Raw genomic sequence first — 22,746 nt, forward strand, 5'->3', positions numbered from 1 at the left:
TCAATAGCTACTGCGAAACTATATATAAAATTGCTACGAAATCGCCAAGAATGCGAAATAAACTAAAAATGTATTTGAAATATATTTACATATAAGTGATAAGCTACAAATTCGGTGCTTCGCTCATTTTTCCTGACCCTGTATGCAATAAAATAACGCATTCCATAGTGTTTTTTTAAGATTTCTAGAAAAATCTCAGAAGTGGATTTTTAGAGTACGTGAATAAAAAAAAGCTATCCTATATGAGATTTCAAAACTCTATATTGAACGAAATGAAAGTAATGAAAGTCTAAGAATGTAAAAATATACAGTTATTCGATTAACTTTTTTAGTACATGTGATCCCTTAATAATTTCGAAATAAGCTTCTTTATATATTTTATTTTAATTCAAGACAAACTGAAGCTTATAGATTGAAATCGCCTTTTTTCGCTGCGCAATAATGTACAATTTAATAACATGATTACTTTTTATGATCATTTCAAATATGATTTCCAAATAACAATATTTCCTTTTTTTATATAGCCGAGCTGGAAACCAAGAGGTCCTTTCAAGGTAACAATAATTATTAATAACATCTTTCAGCAAAAATGAGTAGAAACGTTGTTGGAGAGTATCCATTTTCTATAATATATTTTCGAAACTCTTCATACTCAATCTCATTTTCAGGACACTGTTTTGGGAGGATCGATGGTGAGACCAGGAGTACCCGGCCCAAAAGGTGATCCAGGAAAACCAGGATCGCCTGGAGCAAGAGGTGAAAAAGGACCATCCGGATCGAAAGGTTCACATGGAGAACCTGGCTTGAAAGGAGAACGAGGTGATCGGGGAATACCGGGAGAAAAAGGCGCTCCAGGAAAAAAAGGTGATGATGGGTCACCCGGTGTGGACGGAATACCTGGAATACCTGGCAGGAACGGGGAGAAGGGAGAGAAAGGAGATATAGGATACCCAGGACCTCCAGGATTACCCGGTCCGTCTGGTATACAAATAGCTGCAGGAACAGCTCAAGATGCTATTCAACTCATGCCTGGACCTCCTGGTGCTAAAGGCGAAGTAGGAGAGAGGGGTCCAAAAGGTAAAGTATTTCCATCACGTATTTTATGTTATAGACAAAGATCTTTGTATGTTTAAGGCGATAAAGGTGATGCTGGAGAAGCAGGTATTCCGGGAGTTTCTGGTTTTCCTGGAAATCCAGGAATTGATGGTGAAAAAGGAGAACCTGGAGTTGATGGTGCTGTTGGGCCTGTTGGTTCACCTGGTTCTAAAGGAGAGAAGGGAGAAAGAGGTCCACCCGGTTCTATTTTAAATGCGGATGGAACTGAAAGTATCTTAACAATCAAGGTGAGAAAATAATTTTTCATGATTGATGTTATTGTTATGTGTTTATAGGGTCAAAAAGGAGAAATGGGAAAAAGGGGAAGGAGAGGGAAGCCTGGGCCAGTAGGTCCTCCTGGTCCACCAGGAAAACTTGGTGAAATGGGACTGCCCGGATGGATGGTATGTTAATTTTCATAATTAATTAAATTGAAATATAACAAGACTTGATATCAAGTTTAATTGCTCTTTTCTCATGCTTGCTACCGTTGTATTGAGCAGCAGAATAATTCAAAAGTAAGTTTCCTTATATTATAGCAACATACAGTTAATTTTTTGAAAAAATGAGACTGGAATTTTAGTTATTGAAATTGTTCAAATCAGAAAAAGAAAGGTCTATATTTTAAATTACTTGCTCAAAATGAGGTTCACACCTTAAAAATTGAAACATTATAAATTCTACTTTAGGTAGTGGTATAAAAACTAAAAGCTCTTCGAAATTGGAAAATGCTATGTATATTTTTCATATGAAAGTGGTAGCAGTAAAATTTCACATGAACCAGGCAGGTAGATTAGTTTTGATAGTCAAAATGGAAAGCTGTTTTTGTGAATACGGTAGAAAAAGAATTATTTTTTAACATTATTTTCAAGTGGAGAAGAAAAATTAAAATAAAAAAAGAAAAGTTATCATTCTGGAACTCACTTGAGAAAGAAATTACAGTCTTCCACGCCGAAGTTTTTACTACAATGGCATGTAGTCGAGCAGTATTTACTTGACATTAAAAAGCATAACGACAAGAAGAGTGTGCTCTAAGCTTGTGCTGAAATACAGAATAAGTGACTGATGGTTGTAAGATCCTTGGTAACGGACAACGATGCTGATGTAGTGTCTTGATTAGGATCAAAAAAATCACCAGTGGTCGTGGAATCTATTTTTCGTGTAGCTCAAAGTGTGACCGCCACATCTTTGAGTAGGTTGCTGGCAAGACGGAGGTGGATAAAGACATATAGCATGAAGCGAGCTAAAGCACACATAGATAGTTTGCCCCTGTAGACGAAATCTGTGATTGTCCAGCACTCATAAGTTCGATGATAATGTACTAAAAATGTTTGATTATCCTTTCCATAGACATTTGTGTTTGGTAGTCGGGGATATATCTTGATATTACGGCAATGCGTGTGCCCATGTAGAAAAATCAATCATATTCACCTGGTTGAAGGTAGTGTCCAACGCATATTTTGCTGGAATTTGCTGGACCAAGTTTGTTGAGTTATGTCTTGGAACTTATTTCATATTCGGAATTGGAAAAAATTAATTAGCTCCCCCATTTTATTTTGTTGGGGTTACATTATCTATTACAATACGTATCCAACGCTTCACGTTAGCTAGAAATCTAATGAGATTAGGAAATAGAAATTACTAATACTCTTCAAACGTGAATCAAAGAAATACTCATTTTCCAGCACTTTTAAGTTTATGTATTGTTTCTAGTTTTACGAGGACCTATTGATATCTAGTTAGCCTAGACCAGTTCCATGCATAAACAAAATATTGCGTTACCATAGCAACGAACAATAATTTATTAGAAGTGTCAGTGTTAAGTTTGACGTCAAAAAAGTAAACCAGAGTTACGAAATAAATAAAAAGAAAAAAGATGTCCAGCGAAATTATGAGAATCGAAAAATTTGAGTATCGAGCCATCATCAAGTCAATTTGGACATGAGGAAAAATTGCTGCAAAATGGATCCCCAAGTGTTTGAATGTTGATCAAAAGCGTGCAAGAGTAGAAGCAACAATCAATGGAATGGCAACACCCTGGTTCTCCAAGACCTAAGAAGTTTCGTGTCCATAAACCTGCTGGAAAAGTTCTTTCTTCAGTTTTTTGGGATTGCCTTGAAGTAATCATGATTGATTTTTTGGATAAGGGTAGAACAATAACTGGAATTTACTATACGACATTACTGAAAAAATTACGGGAAAAAATTAAAGAGAAAAGACTCTGAAAGCTATCCAAAGGTGTTTTGTTTTTCAGGACCTGCACACAAATCTCATGTTGCCATGCAATAAATTCGTGATTTAGGGTTTGAATTACTAGAACACCCCCCTTATTCACAAGATTTGACTCCATCCGACTATCATCTCTTTCCTCAATTGGAGAAAAATTTAGAAGGTCGTAAATTTTCCTTCAACGAGGAGGTCATAAAAGATGTTGAGGTCTGGTTTGCAGATGTTGTAGGTTTGCTGTAATGAATATATCCAATTAAGAGGAGAATATGTTAAGTAATAAAATATTTTGACATTGAAATTTTGTTTGATTCTTAGTAAGCCAAGAATTATACAATATATCCTCGTATATATATGGTACTTATAAAAATATAAATAAAAAATATCATTCAAATTATTTTGAATAAATATGATTACACACTCCAATTCACAGAAATACCATTTAAAAGTATGTTTTCAAACTGAATTCGAATAAAATCGAATTGAGAAAGTCGAGTATAACTCGAGAAAACAACTTTACGGTTGCGGAAGGTCAACGATTGAATTCTATTTTGACAATACACGAGAAATTCTCATGTAAAATGCATACTGAAATGTGCTGTTTCATTGTAGGGTCGACCTGGAATTCCTGGCGTTCCTGGAGCTAAGGGAGTAAAAGGAGAACCAGGAAACGGGGTAAGTTATTAAAATGTAGTTTATATTTGGGGCCTTTTGTGGCGCATCACTCAGGATTGAATAATGAATATTTAAGTTTAACGAAAATAAATTGGAACGTTGAGTGGTGAAAAATTTTTTGATAAAATTAGTGAGGTCAATGACCACGTGATCAAATTGGACTCTACTTAAATTTTTATTAGTTGTTTCAAAAATTTCGTAAGATAAATTAAAACTTGTCCAATTCGTTTTATATATATATATATATATATATATATATATATATATATATATATATATATATATATATATATAGCCCACTCTTCATTTCTTTTGAATAACATCATTATAAACATGTTTTTGGTTAATCGACTTTTAAAAAGTAAAAATAGTTTCAGAATTAAATTATCCTTGATACGAAAATGAATTTTTCTCAATTGACAGATAAAAAATCTCTGTGAAATTTTGATGTTGGGTCCCCTCTATTAACCCCCTATCATGGCTGAATCGTCTTCTACTTACAATTACTCAATGTAGTTAATAATCTTACATGGTATGTACCAAATTTGGTATTCTTCAAGTTATAAAATTTTTTTTTGAAATATAGAGCACTAATTTGAGACCCTATACTCGTCAGTCGTGCAGCTTACTGGAGGTGAATTACCTCAATAGTCATATTTTGGGCTACCCATGAGAAACGACAGAGATAGTAGTGTACTATCTGTCGGTTCTCATGCTAGACACCCTGTATAGAACCAGATTATAAGTAATTATTTGCTATGTAAAATATGTTTACTGTTTATTTTATATTTGTTAGTCATTATCAAATAGTTATTTATAATACACGAACGCAAAAGTACTTCACGCACGAGTATCATACAATATTTTATCTACGACCACATTAAGAAATACTTTTCCTTAATTATATATACTACATATCGTCGGCTCAATTTTAGCACCTAGCAAGCCACAAATATAAAATTTCACGGAAGATCAAAAAAAAGGATATGAAACTGATTCTAAAAAGGACATTATGTATTTCCAATAGTTAAACGGGAAAAGTGGAATATAATATGTTGGAAACAGAATTATAAACTATAACTTACGTTACATAATCTAATAAACTGATTTTGATTAGTCAAATTAATATTGAATTGTTATAATTGTTTATATTATTAATTATTATTTTCTTTCACTGTAACATCACTACTCAAAAATTGTGATGTTAGTGTTTCTATTTTTAAGGTTGAGGGCGCGAGAAGTATCGAGGAAATCGATAAGTGTCTACTTGGGCTTTGAATCCTCCAGTTCAGAAATTTCTGCTCTGGACATATCTTTTAAATTTAGACATTAAATATTTTTTGACCGTCTCTTTCTTATTGTTGAGAGAATTTTCAATATAGCTGACGGTAGAAGATTTCCACCCGTCGTGTCATTTAACTGCTAATATGAGGATAGTCCCAGAAGTATCAGGCCTGACCTAGAGAGGGCGGTAGCTTGAAAAATACCACTATATCAGTGAGTAGACAATCTATGCAGCATAAGTTTCAAGTTTGAAGACGCCACCTGATGTTGTTCAGTATTCGTTTATCAGTCATTGGTAGTGAACGTTTTCAGTGAATTTGTGTACATGGAAAAAATTGGTCGTTGTTATGTAATACATTACTTTTATTTGGAAGGCGTTATCCCAACCAATAAAAAAAAGAGAATTGATTCCTTCTCTGGGTGAGACTGCTTTGACCTCAATCCTTCTCTGGGACTACTTCTTCGTTATCAACAATAAAATATCGAGTAGCAGAGTTTGAACTGGAGACTGGGCGACCTGCGAAGACCAGCATCGTGGTGACAACTACAGTAATGTTGGAGAAAATCCACAAAGCGGTACTGGATGATTATCGACTGAAAGGTCGCGAGCTAACAGAGAGACAATGCAATGGTCAAAATTAATTAATCAAAGTTTGAATTGTTGTCTCAGGCACCCTATTCGCCAGATTTAGATCATTTTCTGTTTCCAGGCTTGAAAAAATGATTGTTTTGAGGAGTTTGACGATTCTTATTATATAAGCGGTTCGAACTTATTGAACATCGTTGGGAAAAGTGTATGGAATATATTTTCTTCCAAAATTTTTGTGCTTTCTTTGTTTGTCCAGGTACTTCTGGGACCATCCTCGTATATCTACTCCCGAATTAGCGAGTAGAGAAGCAGAAGATCGCCTAAAACAGTGACTTGTGTAGTCCTTGGGGTTGAACAAATTTAATTATTGTGCTATAATGAGTGGTTCATATTGGTTAATACCAACAGGTTGTTTAGAACATTCATTTTCTTACTATGTATCAAAAAAACGTTCATTATTTACTTCTGAAGGTCGCAAAGACAAATATTTTTCATAAATATCTAGGAAACTTGGTTTATGGCTCTCTGTCAAGTTTTATGAAAGTAAAAAGTTTATGAAATATACTTATATCAATGTTACAATTTAGATTTATGGTAGTTTCCAATATTGAATAATGGGACCATAAAGTTAGTGATTTCCATTGATATTGGCTCGACTTGGGAGAAATATGCAATAAGTACAAGTTCCGGGTAATTTTTATGTGTTAAACTAATCCCAAAATCTGCCAAATATTTCTTGACTTTTCCGAAAGTAGGTTTTGAGTTACTTCACGCAATTTCTGCAATTTTAGGAGAAGCGCAATCAGTTTCTGTTTCCATGTTTATTTAGCTTAACAATCAGTGTTTTATCAATCAAAATTTGAAAAATATATTGTAAATTGACCGTGACATTTCACACTTCGTATTGAGAGTTCGAAATTTTCCCAATTACAGAACATTTGACAGAGCACACAACACATTATGTAAGGATAAATATACAAATAAAAAAAATTGTTTTAATGATTATCCCATTTGAAAAGCATTGTTCTTTTCCCCTGTTTTTAGACTTATGCAATTTCATATATTTATATGAGTTTTTTAATGCTCATTTTTAATTGTGGTCGTAGATAATTATTATTATTATTGTTCTTTTGTGAGAATCTTTTCGACTTTAATATCCAGCATGTTATTATATTTATCTCCGCAATTATTTCGTTTTCGTTTTGTTCTTTTCATTAGAATTCAAGTCATTGACTTGAATATTCCAACCACGAATGCCATTATCTTATTGGATACCGTTTCCCTTGTACATATCCCAAATTATTAACTGCATTTTATTATTTTTCCTCTAATAAAAAGTTCCGACAAATGCAATTTTCGTTCCTCAATTGTCGTAAAAATTTGTTTTATTCTCTTTTTCTTCTTCAAATTTCCACATATCCTCCCTCGTGATCCATTTCGTTTCAAATACTTCCATAACCTAAATGCTTACAATTGCAGAAAATTTATACGAGCTGTCCGAGGTTTATTCAATTTGAAAAAAAAAGAATTAATTGCTTAGTAATAGTTACTCAATTTTTAGTATAGTTCTTCCAATCTCAATTGCAGAAGAGTTTTGCAAGGAACAATCAATAGTCAATATTTCATTAATACGCACGGCGCTCATACCAAATTAAGAAATGAAAAATAATGTTTAGTCCCCGGTAAACATCTAACAAACCATCAGGTCACGTGAACTCATCATCTCCACTGTTTACCAATGAAAACGTCGAATCGTAAACATAAATGGATTTCTATTGGCAGAAACCGTTTGTATACAGTTTCTTCGAAATATTCCTGCAAGACAGTCTGCGATAAGCAGTGGCGTGGCTTGGTGAGATTAATTTAATTTATAAATTTCTGTAAATAAATAGAAATATGGCGATATTTAGACCAAGGGCGAATGAAGACAATTAAATTGCACAATGTAGTGAGAATAAAGACAGGTATGAATTGATTAATAAAGATTTAGATATACAAACACAGCAAATTATTTTAAATATATTCGAATGTTTGAAAAAGGAAAATATTCAGTAAATTGATAATGCTATCATAATAAGAATTGCTGAATTAACTAGAGAAAATTAATTTTCCATTTATCGAGTAGTCACGAAAGGGGTTGCTGTGGATCATTCACAAAACTGAAAAACATGTAAAGAAAAACTTAAATCAGTTTAAAAAGCTACTTAAGATTCTATACGTATGACAATTTATAGTTTCTATAAGAATATCGGTATGAAGTTGGAGAAAATTTATTATATTGACACACTGTGAAAAGAACAGGGTCATACTCTTCTCAGACTACCTCCTTACTATTCCATATTCAACCCTAAAGAGCTAATGTGGACAGACGTGAAATCAGAAATACGAAATTGTCTCGAAAACGGAGTAAAGAGGTTGTAGAAGTCGTGAAGAAAGCTCTAACAGCAGACCACCAAGAGCTTTGGAAAACTGTGTTGAAGATGTCATCAAAGAAAAAGATGAGTATGCGATATCACCCTCTTCAGAACTCTTCATAATTCAATCAAATAATGACTCTAGTTCAGACGATTCTTATAAAGATATTGTGGAATTGAAATGTTTTTTCTTTTGTTTCATTTGCAAAAAATTATTTTCCCTCATGGTTTTCCAGAAAAAAAACGAATGGGGTACAAAAAGGGTTCAGTTCACGTGTTTAAACCAAACTCCCCTACAGGCAGGTACAAGTTGAGAAGGTGTAATAATAATTTTTTTCTAAGTTCCAAGTAGGACTACAATTAAGTGAATCTGTCCAAATAACGGCGTCTAATGCCGTCCAATTTATAATAATTCTATTGCCTATTAACAATTTTTGCCTAAGATATACATATTTTTGAAAGTATCAATAAAAATAATGAATTTATTATATGAGATATCTACGCCTATGGTAGATCAAACAAAATTGTCGGCAAGGGTTTTTATAATCTGCAATTGATATCGGAAGAACTATACCTTTTGGGGAGCCCTATAATTCTTAGATAGTTGATTTAGTCCTTATCCGTAATATTAAAATAAACTCAATGTATTAAAAAAAAATAAGTCATTTAATTCATTCCAAATGACTTTTTCGAAGCCACTTCAACAAAAAGTTAAAATTGAATGGTTAAATTTTCTGTCTGTATATCTTAGATAACATAGAAATCTTGAAAGTTATTTATTTTCATTTTGTCAAGTGTATTTTCTTAATAATTGATTTATTTCCATTTTCATATAACAAGTCGGAAAAAGGACAGAAAGGAGAAGCGGGTGCTCCGGGTAAAGACGGTTTACCAGGCCCTGCAGGTCCCCCCGGACCTCGATCGTCGGATGAAACGACAAGGTATATTCCAGTGCCTGGACCTCCTGGGCCTCCAGGTCCTCCGGGTCCTGCCGGTATGCCTGGATTATCCATAACAGGGCCCAAAGGAGAGCCAGGAAGTCCTGCTTATGGAGAAACAGCTCATTATAGCCGACCAGGTACGTGTGTATGATTTAATTCATGTCATTCACCGAAATTGTGAAATTCGGCGACAGTTTGGATATTTCTTATTTACAAATATGGACGTACGTAAATCATTTTTATTTAACTTGAAATGATCGAATTAAAAACGATGATCATTTGAATAAATAGCAATAGATAAAGAATTTTTATGTTAAACTAAAATCCAAAACATTGTTGGTGAAATCGTGGCTATTTATTATATTATAGAAAAATTACGTAAACTCTGATCATTTAAACCCAATTTCCATCAAATATTATATTCGATTTCAAACAGTTTTTGCCCTCCACTGTTAATACCAAGAATAATTTCTTGTGGAATTGTCAAAAAGTGTTGATTAAAAACTGAAGTATTATATTTTATTTTTAAAGTAGCAGTATGTTCAGAAGGACACCTCTATTTGAATAAACCTCATTTCCTAGAATAACTTAAACTAGGAGACACAAAACTACAATTGATAAAACTTAAACTTTGACTCACAGACTGCCTAAAAGTATATCATACGCATTACGTAATTATTACTTCTGCTTAGCAGCCGTGGAAGAAAAATGGAAATGGAGCTCCTAGGATTTCAAGAAGGTAAAGAAGCAAAATACATGACATATGCTTGAAAGTGATTCTTGCCTTCACATTTTTCCTCGGCTATACTTTTGTTCTCAACTCAACTCAACAGGAATAATTGACGAATCAAAGTTATAGTGTATTTCAGAAAGGTATAGAGTAATAAAATGGAGAATCCCGTCCAGTTCGGCGCAATTTCTGTGACAGCCATAGATGTAGGTCTTGAAATAGTATTGTTTGTAATATTAAAATTCAAGTAATTGCGTAAGAGAATTAGGAAAAGTATGTTCTTCGGCCTGAAGTGTCAATATCGAAATATTGTGTAGGGATTACTTAGGTAGTAGATTATACAGTTAACTTTTGCATTTAACAGGTACCGTTTAACCTTCTAATAGTGCCTAATTCCAACCCTAATTAAGATTCAACTTTCCTTTTTAGGAGTATCCTACCGGCACGCCTTTGGCACACTATTTTCAGTGTTTGTGAATGAATAACAATAGGCTGAACCCATATATTGACCCCAACCCGGGTGGTACTACCTGCACTTGATAAAAAGAAATTTACAATTAAATCAATGCCAAACTATGAAAGTGGCTTAAATATTCGTTAAGTCACTCTGTGGTCCCTTTGCATACCTAATCAGATTTTATTACTCTATACCTTTCTGAAATAAACAGACAATTACAGAAATAAAGAAATCATCTTGCAACAAAATGTTAGTCTGTCGTTTGTAGCAATGTTTTAAAATAATGAAAACTTCAGTATGGCTATATTTTCGCAAATAAGAGCAGTTTAAGAATCAGGAGAAGAATACATGCTTGCAAATTACCCCAAACTTGATCAACTCATATAATATGGACGGTATGGAGCCGAGATCAAAGAATGAGGAAGTTAATATAGTGGAAATATTTAGCCAAATATTTAAATGGAGTTTGAAATTGAGGAATATGCCAAACCAAAAATATAAAGAGGTAAAATATCTTCCACTTTCTTCCATAATAGGTCTAACACCTGTTTCTTCTTCGATATCTTCCGTTATCCTGGTTCTAGGCTGTCATACCACTTCTTCCGTAGTCGACCGCTACTTCATGTCTACGTCTGTCATTTTACTTATATGTTGACATAATCCATGTTTCCAGTTGTTTCTCACTTCTGTAAAGTTATTTTGAGATCCGTTTGAGCAATAATTATGTGGTCTCCAAGAGTTATTTAGTTTTTGATGCTTGGGTTCCTATTTCTGATGTATAGGTTATTATAGATCTAATTGTTGTTTTGTAACGTGGAGCAACTGTTTCTCATCTCAGGTACTTGTTTTGTCGTACTACCTTCTGAAGAGATCCTACTACCTTATTTGCTTTATCTACTTATCCTCCTCTTACTTCGTCTTCTACATCTCCATAACTGTTTATGTCAATTCCAAAGTGTTTGTATTTCATTCTCTGTTGTATTATTTGACTTTCTAGTTCTAATTTCCGTACAATGCTTATGATTTTTTAGACGGAATTGTCATATTATCCTATTTTCCTGTGAGATTTAAGTCATTATATAATCTTATCACGTTGTTTTTGGTAGGAAATTCAACTCTCTACAAATTTGTCCTCGTTTCATAAAATTGTAATTATCGTTTTTCTATAATATTTTTGTCATTAACTTTTCAATTTCACGGAAGTAAATCATGAAAACAAATTTGTAGAGAATTAAATTTTCTAAAAAAACAATTTCCCACAGTGGCTAGTTCCATTGTTATGTTTTACTTCTTTTTCAAGTTGATAGATTTTTTCCAAGGGCTACAACCCCACAAACTCGCTTCTAAATTTCCCAAAACATCCCCTATGCATTAAAAAATTTATGATTTCAATAGACTATGTCTCCCATTTGGCGATCGTTGCCTACCAGCAATGATTTTGATACATTATAATGTTGCAAACATGGGTGAAATAATGGATTTTGTTTGTTTATTATTAATGCGAGTCGGAATGTATATGTTACGAACTTTTCCTTTCATATATCTGATTTGGTTAGGTTAGCAGTAGATTTGGTATAACCCTCTTGCGGGCTACGTAATATGTCAAAAACGCCGGAAATTTATCCCTTAGTATACAATACAGAACAGTTTCTTCATATTCTTATACATTAGTTTAATGTCAACTGCATAACCAATCGAGAAAATAAAAAAAAATGTAAGACTTGGGACTTGACTTCAATGGAAGCTCTGCATTCATTACTTAATAACCTGAATGGAGTATTCCCTTTTTTTATTTTGCGCTTTAGCAAGTCAGAAATTCTTAGTACTCTAAGTAGAATCGAAAAAAAAAGGATTACATTGATTATGTGTATTAATTGATATCTTTGGTGGCACCTCGTAAAAGCAGGTTACCCCAACGACCATCTCTGCTTAACTGATACGCCACCCTCTCCTACATCATGTTGTAGCGATTGTACATCAAATCAGATTCACCTAATGTATCCATCAATCTTTGTGAATTTTCTTCGGGGTAAATGTATGTATTTGATCACCACAAGTTGCTCGACACGAAAATTATTTGATTGGATAACGCATGAAACTGCTAATAAAAGATACATTGTTGACAAGCCTTTAGCGAAGCATAATATTTAAACGACGTCTGAGGATAATCGAAAAAATAACATAAAAGAAGAGAAAAGTATATTATAAAATATCCACTTTGATAATTCTTACCCGCAAGATCGAGTTTGTGAAACTTTTGTTGTAAATAACCTCAAAGTGGATATAAAATGATTCTAGCAACATATAAGAAAGTTTATTATATAAGTTTGGTCTTATTCGATTTGCAATAAATTTCTAAAACTTTAATAGGTTGTAGCTGAGAGGGCACCAGGAAAATACACATATATTTTGTATTCCACAGAATGAATAAAGTTTGGAATTTTACTTATAACGCTTATAACGTTCGAAATTAGATGAGAAAGAAATTTTATAATGAATTACAAGAAAATAATGAAGAAACTGTTCGAAACGAGGCATAAAATTTTATAATTGCATGAAAATCACTTCATAATTCCTTTATAAACCAAAATCATTTTCACGAACTCCTGTCGTGTTCAGTGGGGTAAAAAGTGGAATAAAAGGTATTCCGAAAAAAAAAAACTGAGGAAATAATGACTTGATTGAACAGATTTGAGTGAGAAGGAGCTTCTACACTAATTTCTATGTTGAAAATAGCTATCAATTCTATTAATTCCGTTTTCCCGAAAAAGAAACAGTTTATGTATATAAATCGATGCTAGTTGGAGTAAAAAATTAATTTTTCTCAATTCTCGCAGTGACTATATATCAAAACTGACTATAAATAATTATATAATCCATATAATGATGTGAAATGTAACAAGCCCATTGTAGATATGACTGAAAATGTCTTATAAATTTCCGGAGCAGAATCCTAATGTATACTTTAGAAGTACGACCAATTTTCCCAAAGGAGGTATATTCGGAAGAATCATTTTAATTTTACAATGACGCGCTGTGTGGTTCGATCTACGCCAATTGTCAGCTTCAGAGTGCAAGTCTGGAGAGTATTTTTAAAGTTTCTCTTGTAAATTATGCAAGCTCTTTATCGGGCAAGGAAAGTGAGCCCTTACTACAAGACTTTGGTTTGATGCGTTATCTTCAACAATCTTCTGAACACATGGAAAAGACTCAAATATATTGTTTTGCAGAGAGGATGACCACAAACGAAGTTTTGCGTGAAATGCTTTGACTTTATCTTCAGCTGTTAAAATATTTTTTACTCGACCGTGAAGGTGCTTGCTCAAAGATCTGCCAAAAATGCTAATTTCAAAAACCAAATAGGGTACAAAGACGATTAGCATATTCAGATTTTGCATCTTGTAAGAACATTAACAATTAAGCTCTCAGTTTTAGAACTCTTGTCAATACCTTTCCTTTGGATAGCCACCTGGCGTCTGTGTAATAAAGGAGATTTTGATGAAGGGAGCCCATATCTTCACAAACGATTCTAAATAGCCGGGTGTGCAAGGCTTTACCTTTGATAGAATTTTTATTACCTCCTTGAGCGCGTCATTTAAATCAGAAGGTACTACCTTAGCAGCTAGAGCCTGTCGATGAAGAAAACAGTGAGTCCAGGTTGTTTGGCATTATCGATTTTAATTTTGCAACGAGTCCGCTATTTTCGCTAGTCATAGCTTTAGCGCCATCGCTACAAATAGCGATAAATTTTTTCCAATCAATATCGTAGTCGCAAGTGCTTTCTAAAAACATATCGTACAAACACTGACCAGAAGTGTTTGTACTGTTTCAAAGCGCAAATACTACAAACTGAGCACAATCTGAAACATCTGTAGATTCGTCAAACTGCATAGCAAAATGTTGGCTTCAATTTTCCGATTACGTGTTCTTGAATATCATTGGCCATATCATTTATTCTGCGTGAAATTATATTATCAGAAAGTGGTATGTTTTTCAACTTGTTTGCCTCCTGCTTATTGACCATAATTTCAACCATATCAAGAGCTGCTGGCAAAATAAGATTTCCGACAATTGTATGTGGTTTAGTTCGCGTGAGTTGGCATCTAAATTAAATCGCGCGTAGCTTTACCAACTTACTTTGTACCTACTTTCAACTCTTGCGGCTTGTAGAGTAGATCTGAATATAAATAGATAAATGTATCAAAATAGAAAAAGTCATTAACGTAATCTTTTAATTAAATTATATTATTTCTTAATGTTTCTATGACACAAGGGGGTCACCAGAATTATTCAACTTGTAAAGGGGTCGCGAAATCAAAAAGATTGAAAAACACTGAACTAAACTAAGAAAAAAGACTCGACTATTGGAATGGTAGCTGTTACTTATAATAATACATAACTTTATACAAAGAAAAGTACACATATCTTCTAGTTTGAAGAGCCTTCAAATTTATACTTAAATGTTAAATTTACGATCATATTGAATAATATTTGATAACTAATTTTGTTATGTTTGTGTGTTACATACAAGGTTCACAACCTTCTAAAAACCATATTTATAAACAAGAAATATCAACTGAAATGGAATTAGTGAATATTTAATTATATTTTACTTGCTGCACGAAGGAACGAAAACCAGCTTCGAAGAACTTAAAGCTCTGAGGGAATTGAAAGAGCTGAGGGATTTGAAGCAAGGTAGGAAAATATTTTTCATGTTAGTCAACTGTTCATTGTTAATTTTGTAGATCAGTCGATGAATATAATTAGTTAAAACTACACTTTGTTTGTAATAAGGGTATAGGGGCAAAAAATCCATACATTCTTAGACAACTTATAAAGTGAAATAGGCATTGACTAATAATGTTATCAATTGTTTCTTGTAATTTGGCAGTTGTGAAATGTTCCGAGTATTAACATTACGTCTTTGTTAGAAGTTTAGTTTCAAGTATGGAAAATCTAAAATCTAAACGATTGACATAAAATAATTGCCAAGTTTTATCAACAAAATCAATATCAGACGAAATCATTTACGGTTAAACACGGTAAGACAAGACAATCCAGACAAACAATTCACGATATCTGTCGGCGTGTGCGTGTTGAGACAGATATCTATATATTCATAGAAAGTCAGGATCGAACAGAAGATACTCGACTCAATACAGTGGAGAACAAATAAATTCAACTTATAGGCGATCTAGTGTTGTGTGTCATAATCCCACCTAGAGCAGCACCAACAAGACCTACTCGACAGGCACACGTGACTCATGACCGCCGTGTACGCCTGTAGATGCCCAGGACGTCAATTTATCAGCTGTTAACCTGTGGAATCAGCTACCAAGGCACCGGCATCTCCTCACGGCAGAAACCACTCGAACTACTCGAGTATAATGAGGTTTTCCTTCTTGTGCCTGCTATTGACATAAAACAAATGAAAAAAATTCTGATCCGTAATATATTCAACTTAATATTAATAATTTAAAATGTGTTCTATCGACTGGTCTATGAGTTCGTTGTTTTTTTGTGAAGTGTTGTCGTGCAAAAATTAAATTTTGTTGTTTGAGGCTTCCATTGTATTAGGAAATAGAGTGGAAAATTCAGTTCACTTACAGTTTTAGGACTATGTGTAAATATATCACGTTTTTAATAATTCTCATTCTCGTTAGAAAACAGGTTCAGAATTAATGAATTCTGAATATTTGTTTGAGGTTAGTAATGTAATTTTAATAAGATCAATGTATAGTGATTGGATTTAAAGAGACAGTAAAATATACAAAGGAAAGTGAAAATACTTTTAGAGAACAATGGTAGGTCTTCAATTTGCCCCGGATTGTCTCTGTGTTAACTACAGTCAGAAATTTGTTTATACATTCAGCTATGATTGAAAGAGGAACTAAAGACAGGGTGTTGGATAGTCAGCAACATTTGCGACCGTGGTCGTAACAGCTTGGATTGATATAATCGGAAAAGCTCACCAAATGCTACTAGACGACCATCGGATTGAGGCTAGAGAGATAGAAAAGCCTATTGGCATATCAGAAGGAAGCATTCACTGTGTATTGACTGAAGAATTATGCATGCGTGTTGAGTTTTGTTCACTTTGTACCAAAAGCGCATTCGAATAAACATTTACCAGGCCTTATCGAAGAGGTTCAAACCGTTTTATGGCTGCACTCCTGAAACAAAAAAATAGTTGATCATAAAAGGCTTAACTGATCCGAAAAAGATGATTTTATTGATAGGAAAAGTAAAGAGTTGCAGAAAAACAACCACATTTGAGAGAAACAGAAATAGTTTTGCATTAGGGCAATACACCTTTGGTACTCATATCCACTAGATCAGGCCCCCAGCAAATTTCTCGTTTCCTAACTTTAAAGTTTCACTTGTAAGAGTGGAGTCAAGGACGTTATTACATTCGTAAACGCCTATTTTGAGAAGAGGGACGGCAAATATTATTTCATATGGCTGAAAGGCTAGAATATCGCTAAAAAAGTGTATAGACTTAAAAATAGATTGTTGAAAATGTATCTCGATAGGTCAATTTGGGCCATAATGGCTGCCATTTGAAATAAGTTACCACTTGAAATACTTAAATGGCGTATTCACAACGTAGACTTCCACATGGCGCCACAGGGTTCAAAAAACGTTTAACGGAAAAATGAAAGTGGCCATATTTCTTCAAAATGAATATAGAATGATACCTCAAAGTTTGAAAAAAATCGAAAAAATCGAATTTTTTTTATTGGTGAATCCATTTAGAATTGGCCAATATCCATAGCAAAACGTTGTTTTGTTAGATTGAAACAGTACGTTTTTCTAGAAAATGATCTTAAAAATCTGGAAAATCAGTGAAGAAATCACAAAATGAAAATTTTGGATGGATTCGTAAAGTATTGGAAAAGAGGCATGAATAGCCACAAGGAAAAACAAACTCGAAGACAACCAGTAGGTATTTTTTAATAAAAAAAAATCCAGAAAAAAGTTGAATAGGCATTGGTTTTGGTAAAATGTGGAATTTGAGACTTTGAAGGTTTCATTGCATCATCCAATTAACTCCATAACAATTTTACGTCAACATCAATTTAATAATAAACGTATAAAATTCGCTTTCATAAAAAATATTCTAGTGTTTTTCCCAGAAATATGTGGTATAAATAAAATTCCAAATCTAACGATATAAAAAAACAACAAATGACCGTGAAATATTACGAGGTATATCCACAATGTAAGTTTCGTATCCATTTCTTTTAGCGGCAGAGCTGCGATCGCAGAAAGTTACTGAAATGTACGGCATTTTCAATTTTGTCCTGCTGGCGTGTTCTTCGTAGTAATTCTTTAATATGTCAACCATAAGTTAAAATTCCTAGATGAAAAGAAAGTTGGAGCAAGTTAAATTTATCGGCAAATAAAAGGTGAGGTTCACGGATAAAATGTTATGATTAGAAGATGGGTAACACAATTCAATGAAGGATCTAATCAAGGACCTTAAACTGTGAACGTGACAAATAAACTCCTACAGGAATTTGGCTAGAACGTGTTTGATCATTAAATATAGGCCAGATCTTGCTCCTAGCTACTTACACCTATATTTCCTTGTTGATCAGCATGTCAACGATGATGACGAGCTGGGAAGGAACATATTATCATATGGTTGGGAAAACAGGCGATAACTTTCTAATAAGAAGGTATACCAAAACTTATATCACGCTATGAAACGGTAAAAAAAATTATTTGTATCTGTACAGGTATTTTTTATATAAGCAAGGGAAACCTGTTTTGTGGATAAACCTCCTATAACAATAACCTCGATAGATTCAATGATAAAATTAATAGCAAATGCTCCAATTGTTTTCAGGACGAGCTACTGCTACACCACCTTTACAACAACCCACTGAACATCAACTTGCATCAGCTCATGTGGTTCCAGGTGCTGTAACGTTCCAAAACAAAACTGCAATGACCAAAATGACAACGGCAAGTCCCGTAGGTACTCTAGCATACGTTATCGAGGAAGAAGCTTTACTGGTTAGGGTCAATAATGGATGGCAGTACGTAGCGGTGAGTTTATTAATTTATTAACAATATACTAGATTACGATAAGTAAATTGTGTGCCCGGAATGGAAAATTTTATCAATTTATCACTACGTGGGTGGTTTAAGTATAAATCCCTATATCGCTATGAAAAATTTTATAATTGAGTTACAGAGTTTTCACAGTTTTTCTAGATAGTCTCCGTCACATTCTACATAATTTTGCTACCTCTTCGGAAGCTTTCGCACACGAATCTACCTCCGCAAAGCTTTCGAATCGCAGTACGTCAAATGCCTCTTTCAAAGAACAAAATAAATTATATTCTTATGGCGATAAATCATTTGACAACAGGTTACGATTAAGTAAATTTATAAATAGTTGAAAGAACGCGTAAGATTTAAAAAAAATATTCTATCTTTTTTATATGAATTAATCCTTTAACACAGAGTGAATTTTATATATGGAACGCCTCAATTATCTCGGAAACTTTTTGTAAATTTTTGTGAGCAAAGGGTCAGCCGGTATTATGGTGGTATCTACATTGTAGTCAGATCTTTATTTTTTCCGGAAAAATAATGGACTTTGTTATTGCAAATGGATTACCCTACATATTTTGTATTTTTAGAAGTCCTCAAGGAATACTGTTTTTCATGTAATATTATACCCTAATGGCATAATTTCGGAGTTATACCTACACCAAAAATACAATAAATATTGTACATTTACATATGGCTACGATTGAATAAACTCGTTCAATGTGAATTTTCTTCAATAATTTATGTGTTAATACAAATCTCGTAATAAGCATTAGTGTCAGTAAGTTGGTAAAAAGTTTAACGAAACTGGTGCGGTGAAATATTTATCCAAATCTCGTGCAGAAAACCTAAAACAGCTGAAGACCAATGTTAAATGTGTCATGTTAGAAGTAGATCCACATTTGTGAAGTAGAAAAATTACGGATTTTAGAATTCAGATGATTCATGTCGGGTGGTCGCGGGAGCCATTCGATAAAACCACGCCTTCCAATCCATAAATCTAAATACGTCGGACCATTTAAGTTACCCTCAATGAAAAAGGAAACAATTCTTTTATTGCGTATTATTCCAGCCCATAAGGTTTTTCGGGATATTGGTACGATACGTGACCAGTATCTACAATTATACCGATTTACGTTTCCCTTGATACAAAAAGTAGCATCATCGTAAAACATAAAATTACTTGAAAAATTTGGCTTCTTTTGATTGAAGCATTCCAATTCCATTAGTAGGTCTGCAAACTCTTCACATCTATCAAAATCGTCATCTGACAACACTTGAACCAACGTTAGTTGTTGTTTTCAATTGATGCAGTTTTTCTGCACCCTGATTTGGACAAATCTTTCACTGAACCAGTTTCGTTAAACTGTTTCACTAATTTACTGACAATTCATCTCGTTATGGGATTTCGGTTAGGATATAAGATATAAGATATTACACGTTTTTTGTTGACTTCTACGCCTGTCACCATGTCCTATTATCTTAAAATATCAATTAGTTCGTTTTCAGATAAACGATCCATTGTGAATTTCAATAAACTTCTACAATAATAATTTATTAAACCACAAATTTGTTATTGTAGCCACCTAAATGAATTACTATGAAGTATTTCTTTAGAATATCAAAAAGCTTAAAATATACAGAGTGATCCATTTGAAATAACAGAGTTCATTATTTTTCCGGAAATGGGAAAGATCTGACAACAATGTAGATACCACCATAATACCTGTTTAAGAGGCGTATATAGAGGCATTATTGAATATTTTTATGTCTCTGTAAATGTATTTTCCATTTTATTCTCAAAAAGCAACATTGATGCTTGCGCTGCAAAAAAGGTTTTCATTTGGATTGATAATTTTTTTCGTGTTTTTTCTATCTTTGTGTCCAATAATAAAAAAAAGGTTCATTAGTAGGACAACGGTATATATTTCAGGTTGAAATAAATTGTTTAACTCTGAAAATCCTGCTGATTCTGATCTTCGTAAAACTGTGTCAATAAACTGGGATAAAAGTATCAACGATCTCGAGTTCATTGGCGTAAACTTTTTCTCATCGTTGATTTCGATTCACTAATTGAATTGCTTTTAGTTATTGCTACCGTCATTAAATCTATTGGAGTCAGGGTTATGTGATAACAAAAATCTGTAGTGTCTATCTGGTAACTCTGAACAAATGAGTGATAAGGGCAAAAAAAATATGATTTTTTTATGTTAAATTCATAAAAACATTAATGGAGAGTCTCATAAAAATATACGAGTATTGATTAAAATAAGAGAAATGAAAAGGAGTAGCTTTTTTCACCTCTTTTGGTATAGATTTTGAGCTAACTTCTGTCCTAAATAAATAGTATATTAGTTCATGAACCAAGGGTTTTAACCAGACACAAAAACCAATTGTAATAATTTTTGGTATACGAAAACTTTGTGAACACTACTTCAAGAAAAAAAAATGTTGTGTCCGCCAACGGCTATGGAAATTAGGGAATACTCCCGGAAAGCACGGGAAAATTAGTATTTTTTCAATAACGTGGAAGCGGTTGAAAATTTCGATACAATGTATTTGAACTTGTAGAACGTAGAAATATGCACAAAAAGTCTCCTCATATTTTTTCGAAAAATGCCCCCTTTGCGAGGTAATAGCAATAATTGGTAATATCAGATCTACGCGTCAACAACTCTTAATACTATAAGACTTGCCGTGACTCTCGGCTAAAATCTCTATAACTCCCTTATTTTTGGGTGAAAAGACCCAAAGTGAACGGGATATTGAGGGAAAATCCCTAAGTAATTGATATAGGGCAAGTGCCGTCAAAAGTGGTCTCTATTGGTTATCCAAAGCTGAAATTTTGTTTGACAAATAAACAATGTAATTTTACTAATATCTTAAATTGAATTTTTCCGACAAGCAGAGCTTGTTCCAAAACTCAAGGAACAAATGAGATATAACATTCATTCCCTTGTCTTTGGCCAAATTCAAACACTTTATTCTTTATTTTGCTCATTTTTTCTGATCGATTTCTTTGCATTGTGCAATAAGTAAGTTTTCATCCTTTTTCTCTACATTTTCCGGTAATTTTCGAAAAAACAACTTATTGACTATAGCTCCATCAATGTGAGAATCAATATTTCGAAACTTGCTATTTCTCGCAGTGACCTTCATTTTTTTCATGGTAATCTCAGGAAACAAATAAAATAACTATGAAAGAATTAAAGGTAATCGTCCCATATAAGCTAAGAAAACAGCGGCTGGAGTCTGCGGCGCTCCTTTTCCCAAACAAGGAAACCGCCATGGACGTACGTACGTACGTAATTCACAATGGAAGAGATACTAGCCGCTGAAGAAGACCTAAGGCAGTGTAAAGACCCCGGATCCGATGGTCTGCCACCGGAGGCAATAAAGACACTTGTGAAAACGAAACCGCGTTTGACGAGACTTATCTTCAACGACCTACTACATAGGCAAGAGTTTCCCAGGGAACTAAAAACAACAAATTTGAGGTTATTCTAAAACCTGGGAAACCCCCAAATTAACCGGCCTCGTATAGGCCGGTTTGTTTATTAGACTGTCTAGGAAAGTACCACGAGATCTTAATTAAAAGAAGACTGACCAACTTCCTCTCTATTAAAACAGCAGTATAGATTTCGAAAAGGTCGTTGAGCAGTTGACGCCACAAAGTAGGTACACGGTGCGGCGAAAACATCGAAGGAGAGATGGGTGGTCTTGATGATGTTGGATATCATGAACGCCTTTAACACGGCTAACTGGGGCCTTAAAGTCTGGAGACTGTACGATCTGGAGGCCCCGATTTACCTCACCAACATTATCAAGGATTATCTCATGGAAAGAACTGTATGCGTATAGAAGAGATCGCATACGTGAACGACCTTGCGATCATAGTGGAAAGCAATACGAATGGGACCGCGATCAAAAGAGGCTTGATCTCGGGACCATGACCATTCTCGTTCAAAAAACGCAAAATGCCTGGGAGTAATCTTTGATGACAGACTAACCTTCTCGAAACATGTAGAAGTAGCAGTCAAAAAGGCAGAGGACAGGATCTCGGTCTTACAAAAAATCATGCCAAACATAGGGGCTCCTGGAAGCCAAAGGAGAAGAGTGGTGTTGGAAACAATACATTTCATCTTCCCCTAAGGTGCCCTAGTGTGGGTCGAGGGCCTGAACAAGGATAAACATTTAAAGTTTATGCGCAGAATAATTTATTGTGAAACCTTTAAAAGATAATTCCAAAAAAGACGAAAGACGAACCCCCA

The 22,746-nt window shown here is 33.9% G+C and overlaps 1 protein-coding gene across 11 annotated transcripts in view; it reads left to right on the top strand.

The window, feature by feature from the left end:
- Positions 1 to 22,746, top strand: part of LOC130894040 (collagen alpha-1(XVIII) chain) — a 577,499-nt gene that overhangs the window by 500,380 nt on the left and 54,373 nt on the right. For 8 of the 11 annotated variants that reach the window (XM_057800569.1, XM_057800568.1, XM_057800566.1 and 5 more), the window contains 9 exons: positions 525 to 554; positions 669 to 1,077; positions 1,135 to 1,343; positions 1,392 to 1,499; positions 1,599 to 1,613; positions 3,934 to 3,996; positions 9,124 to 9,361; positions 15,038 to 15,106; positions 18,264 to 18,466. In XM_057800569.1, the coding sequence (XP_057656552.1) occupies positions 525 to 554; positions 669 to 1,077; positions 1,135 to 1,343; positions 1,392 to 1,499; positions 1,599 to 1,613; positions 3,934 to 3,996; positions 9,124 to 9,361; positions 15,038 to 15,106; positions 18,264 to 18,466 (1,344 nt within the window). The remainder of the gene's footprint in view (positions 1 to 524; positions 555 to 668; positions 1,078 to 1,134; positions 1,344 to 1,391; positions 1,500 to 1,598; positions 1,614 to 3,933; positions 3,997 to 9,123; positions 9,362 to 15,037; positions 15,107 to 18,263; positions 18,467 to 22,746) is intronic. The other 3 variants (XM_057800565.1, XM_057800570.1, XM_057800571.1) reach the window with 3 other exon arrangements.

The sequence above is a fragment of the Diorhabda carinulata genome, chromosome 5 (genome assembly GCF_026250575.1).
Source record: "Diorhabda carinulata isolate Delta chromosome 5, icDioCari1.1, whole genome shotgun sequence".
Classification (NCBI taxonomy): domain Eukaryota; kingdom Metazoa; phylum Arthropoda; class Insecta; order Coleoptera; family Chrysomelidae; genus Diorhabda; species Diorhabda carinulata.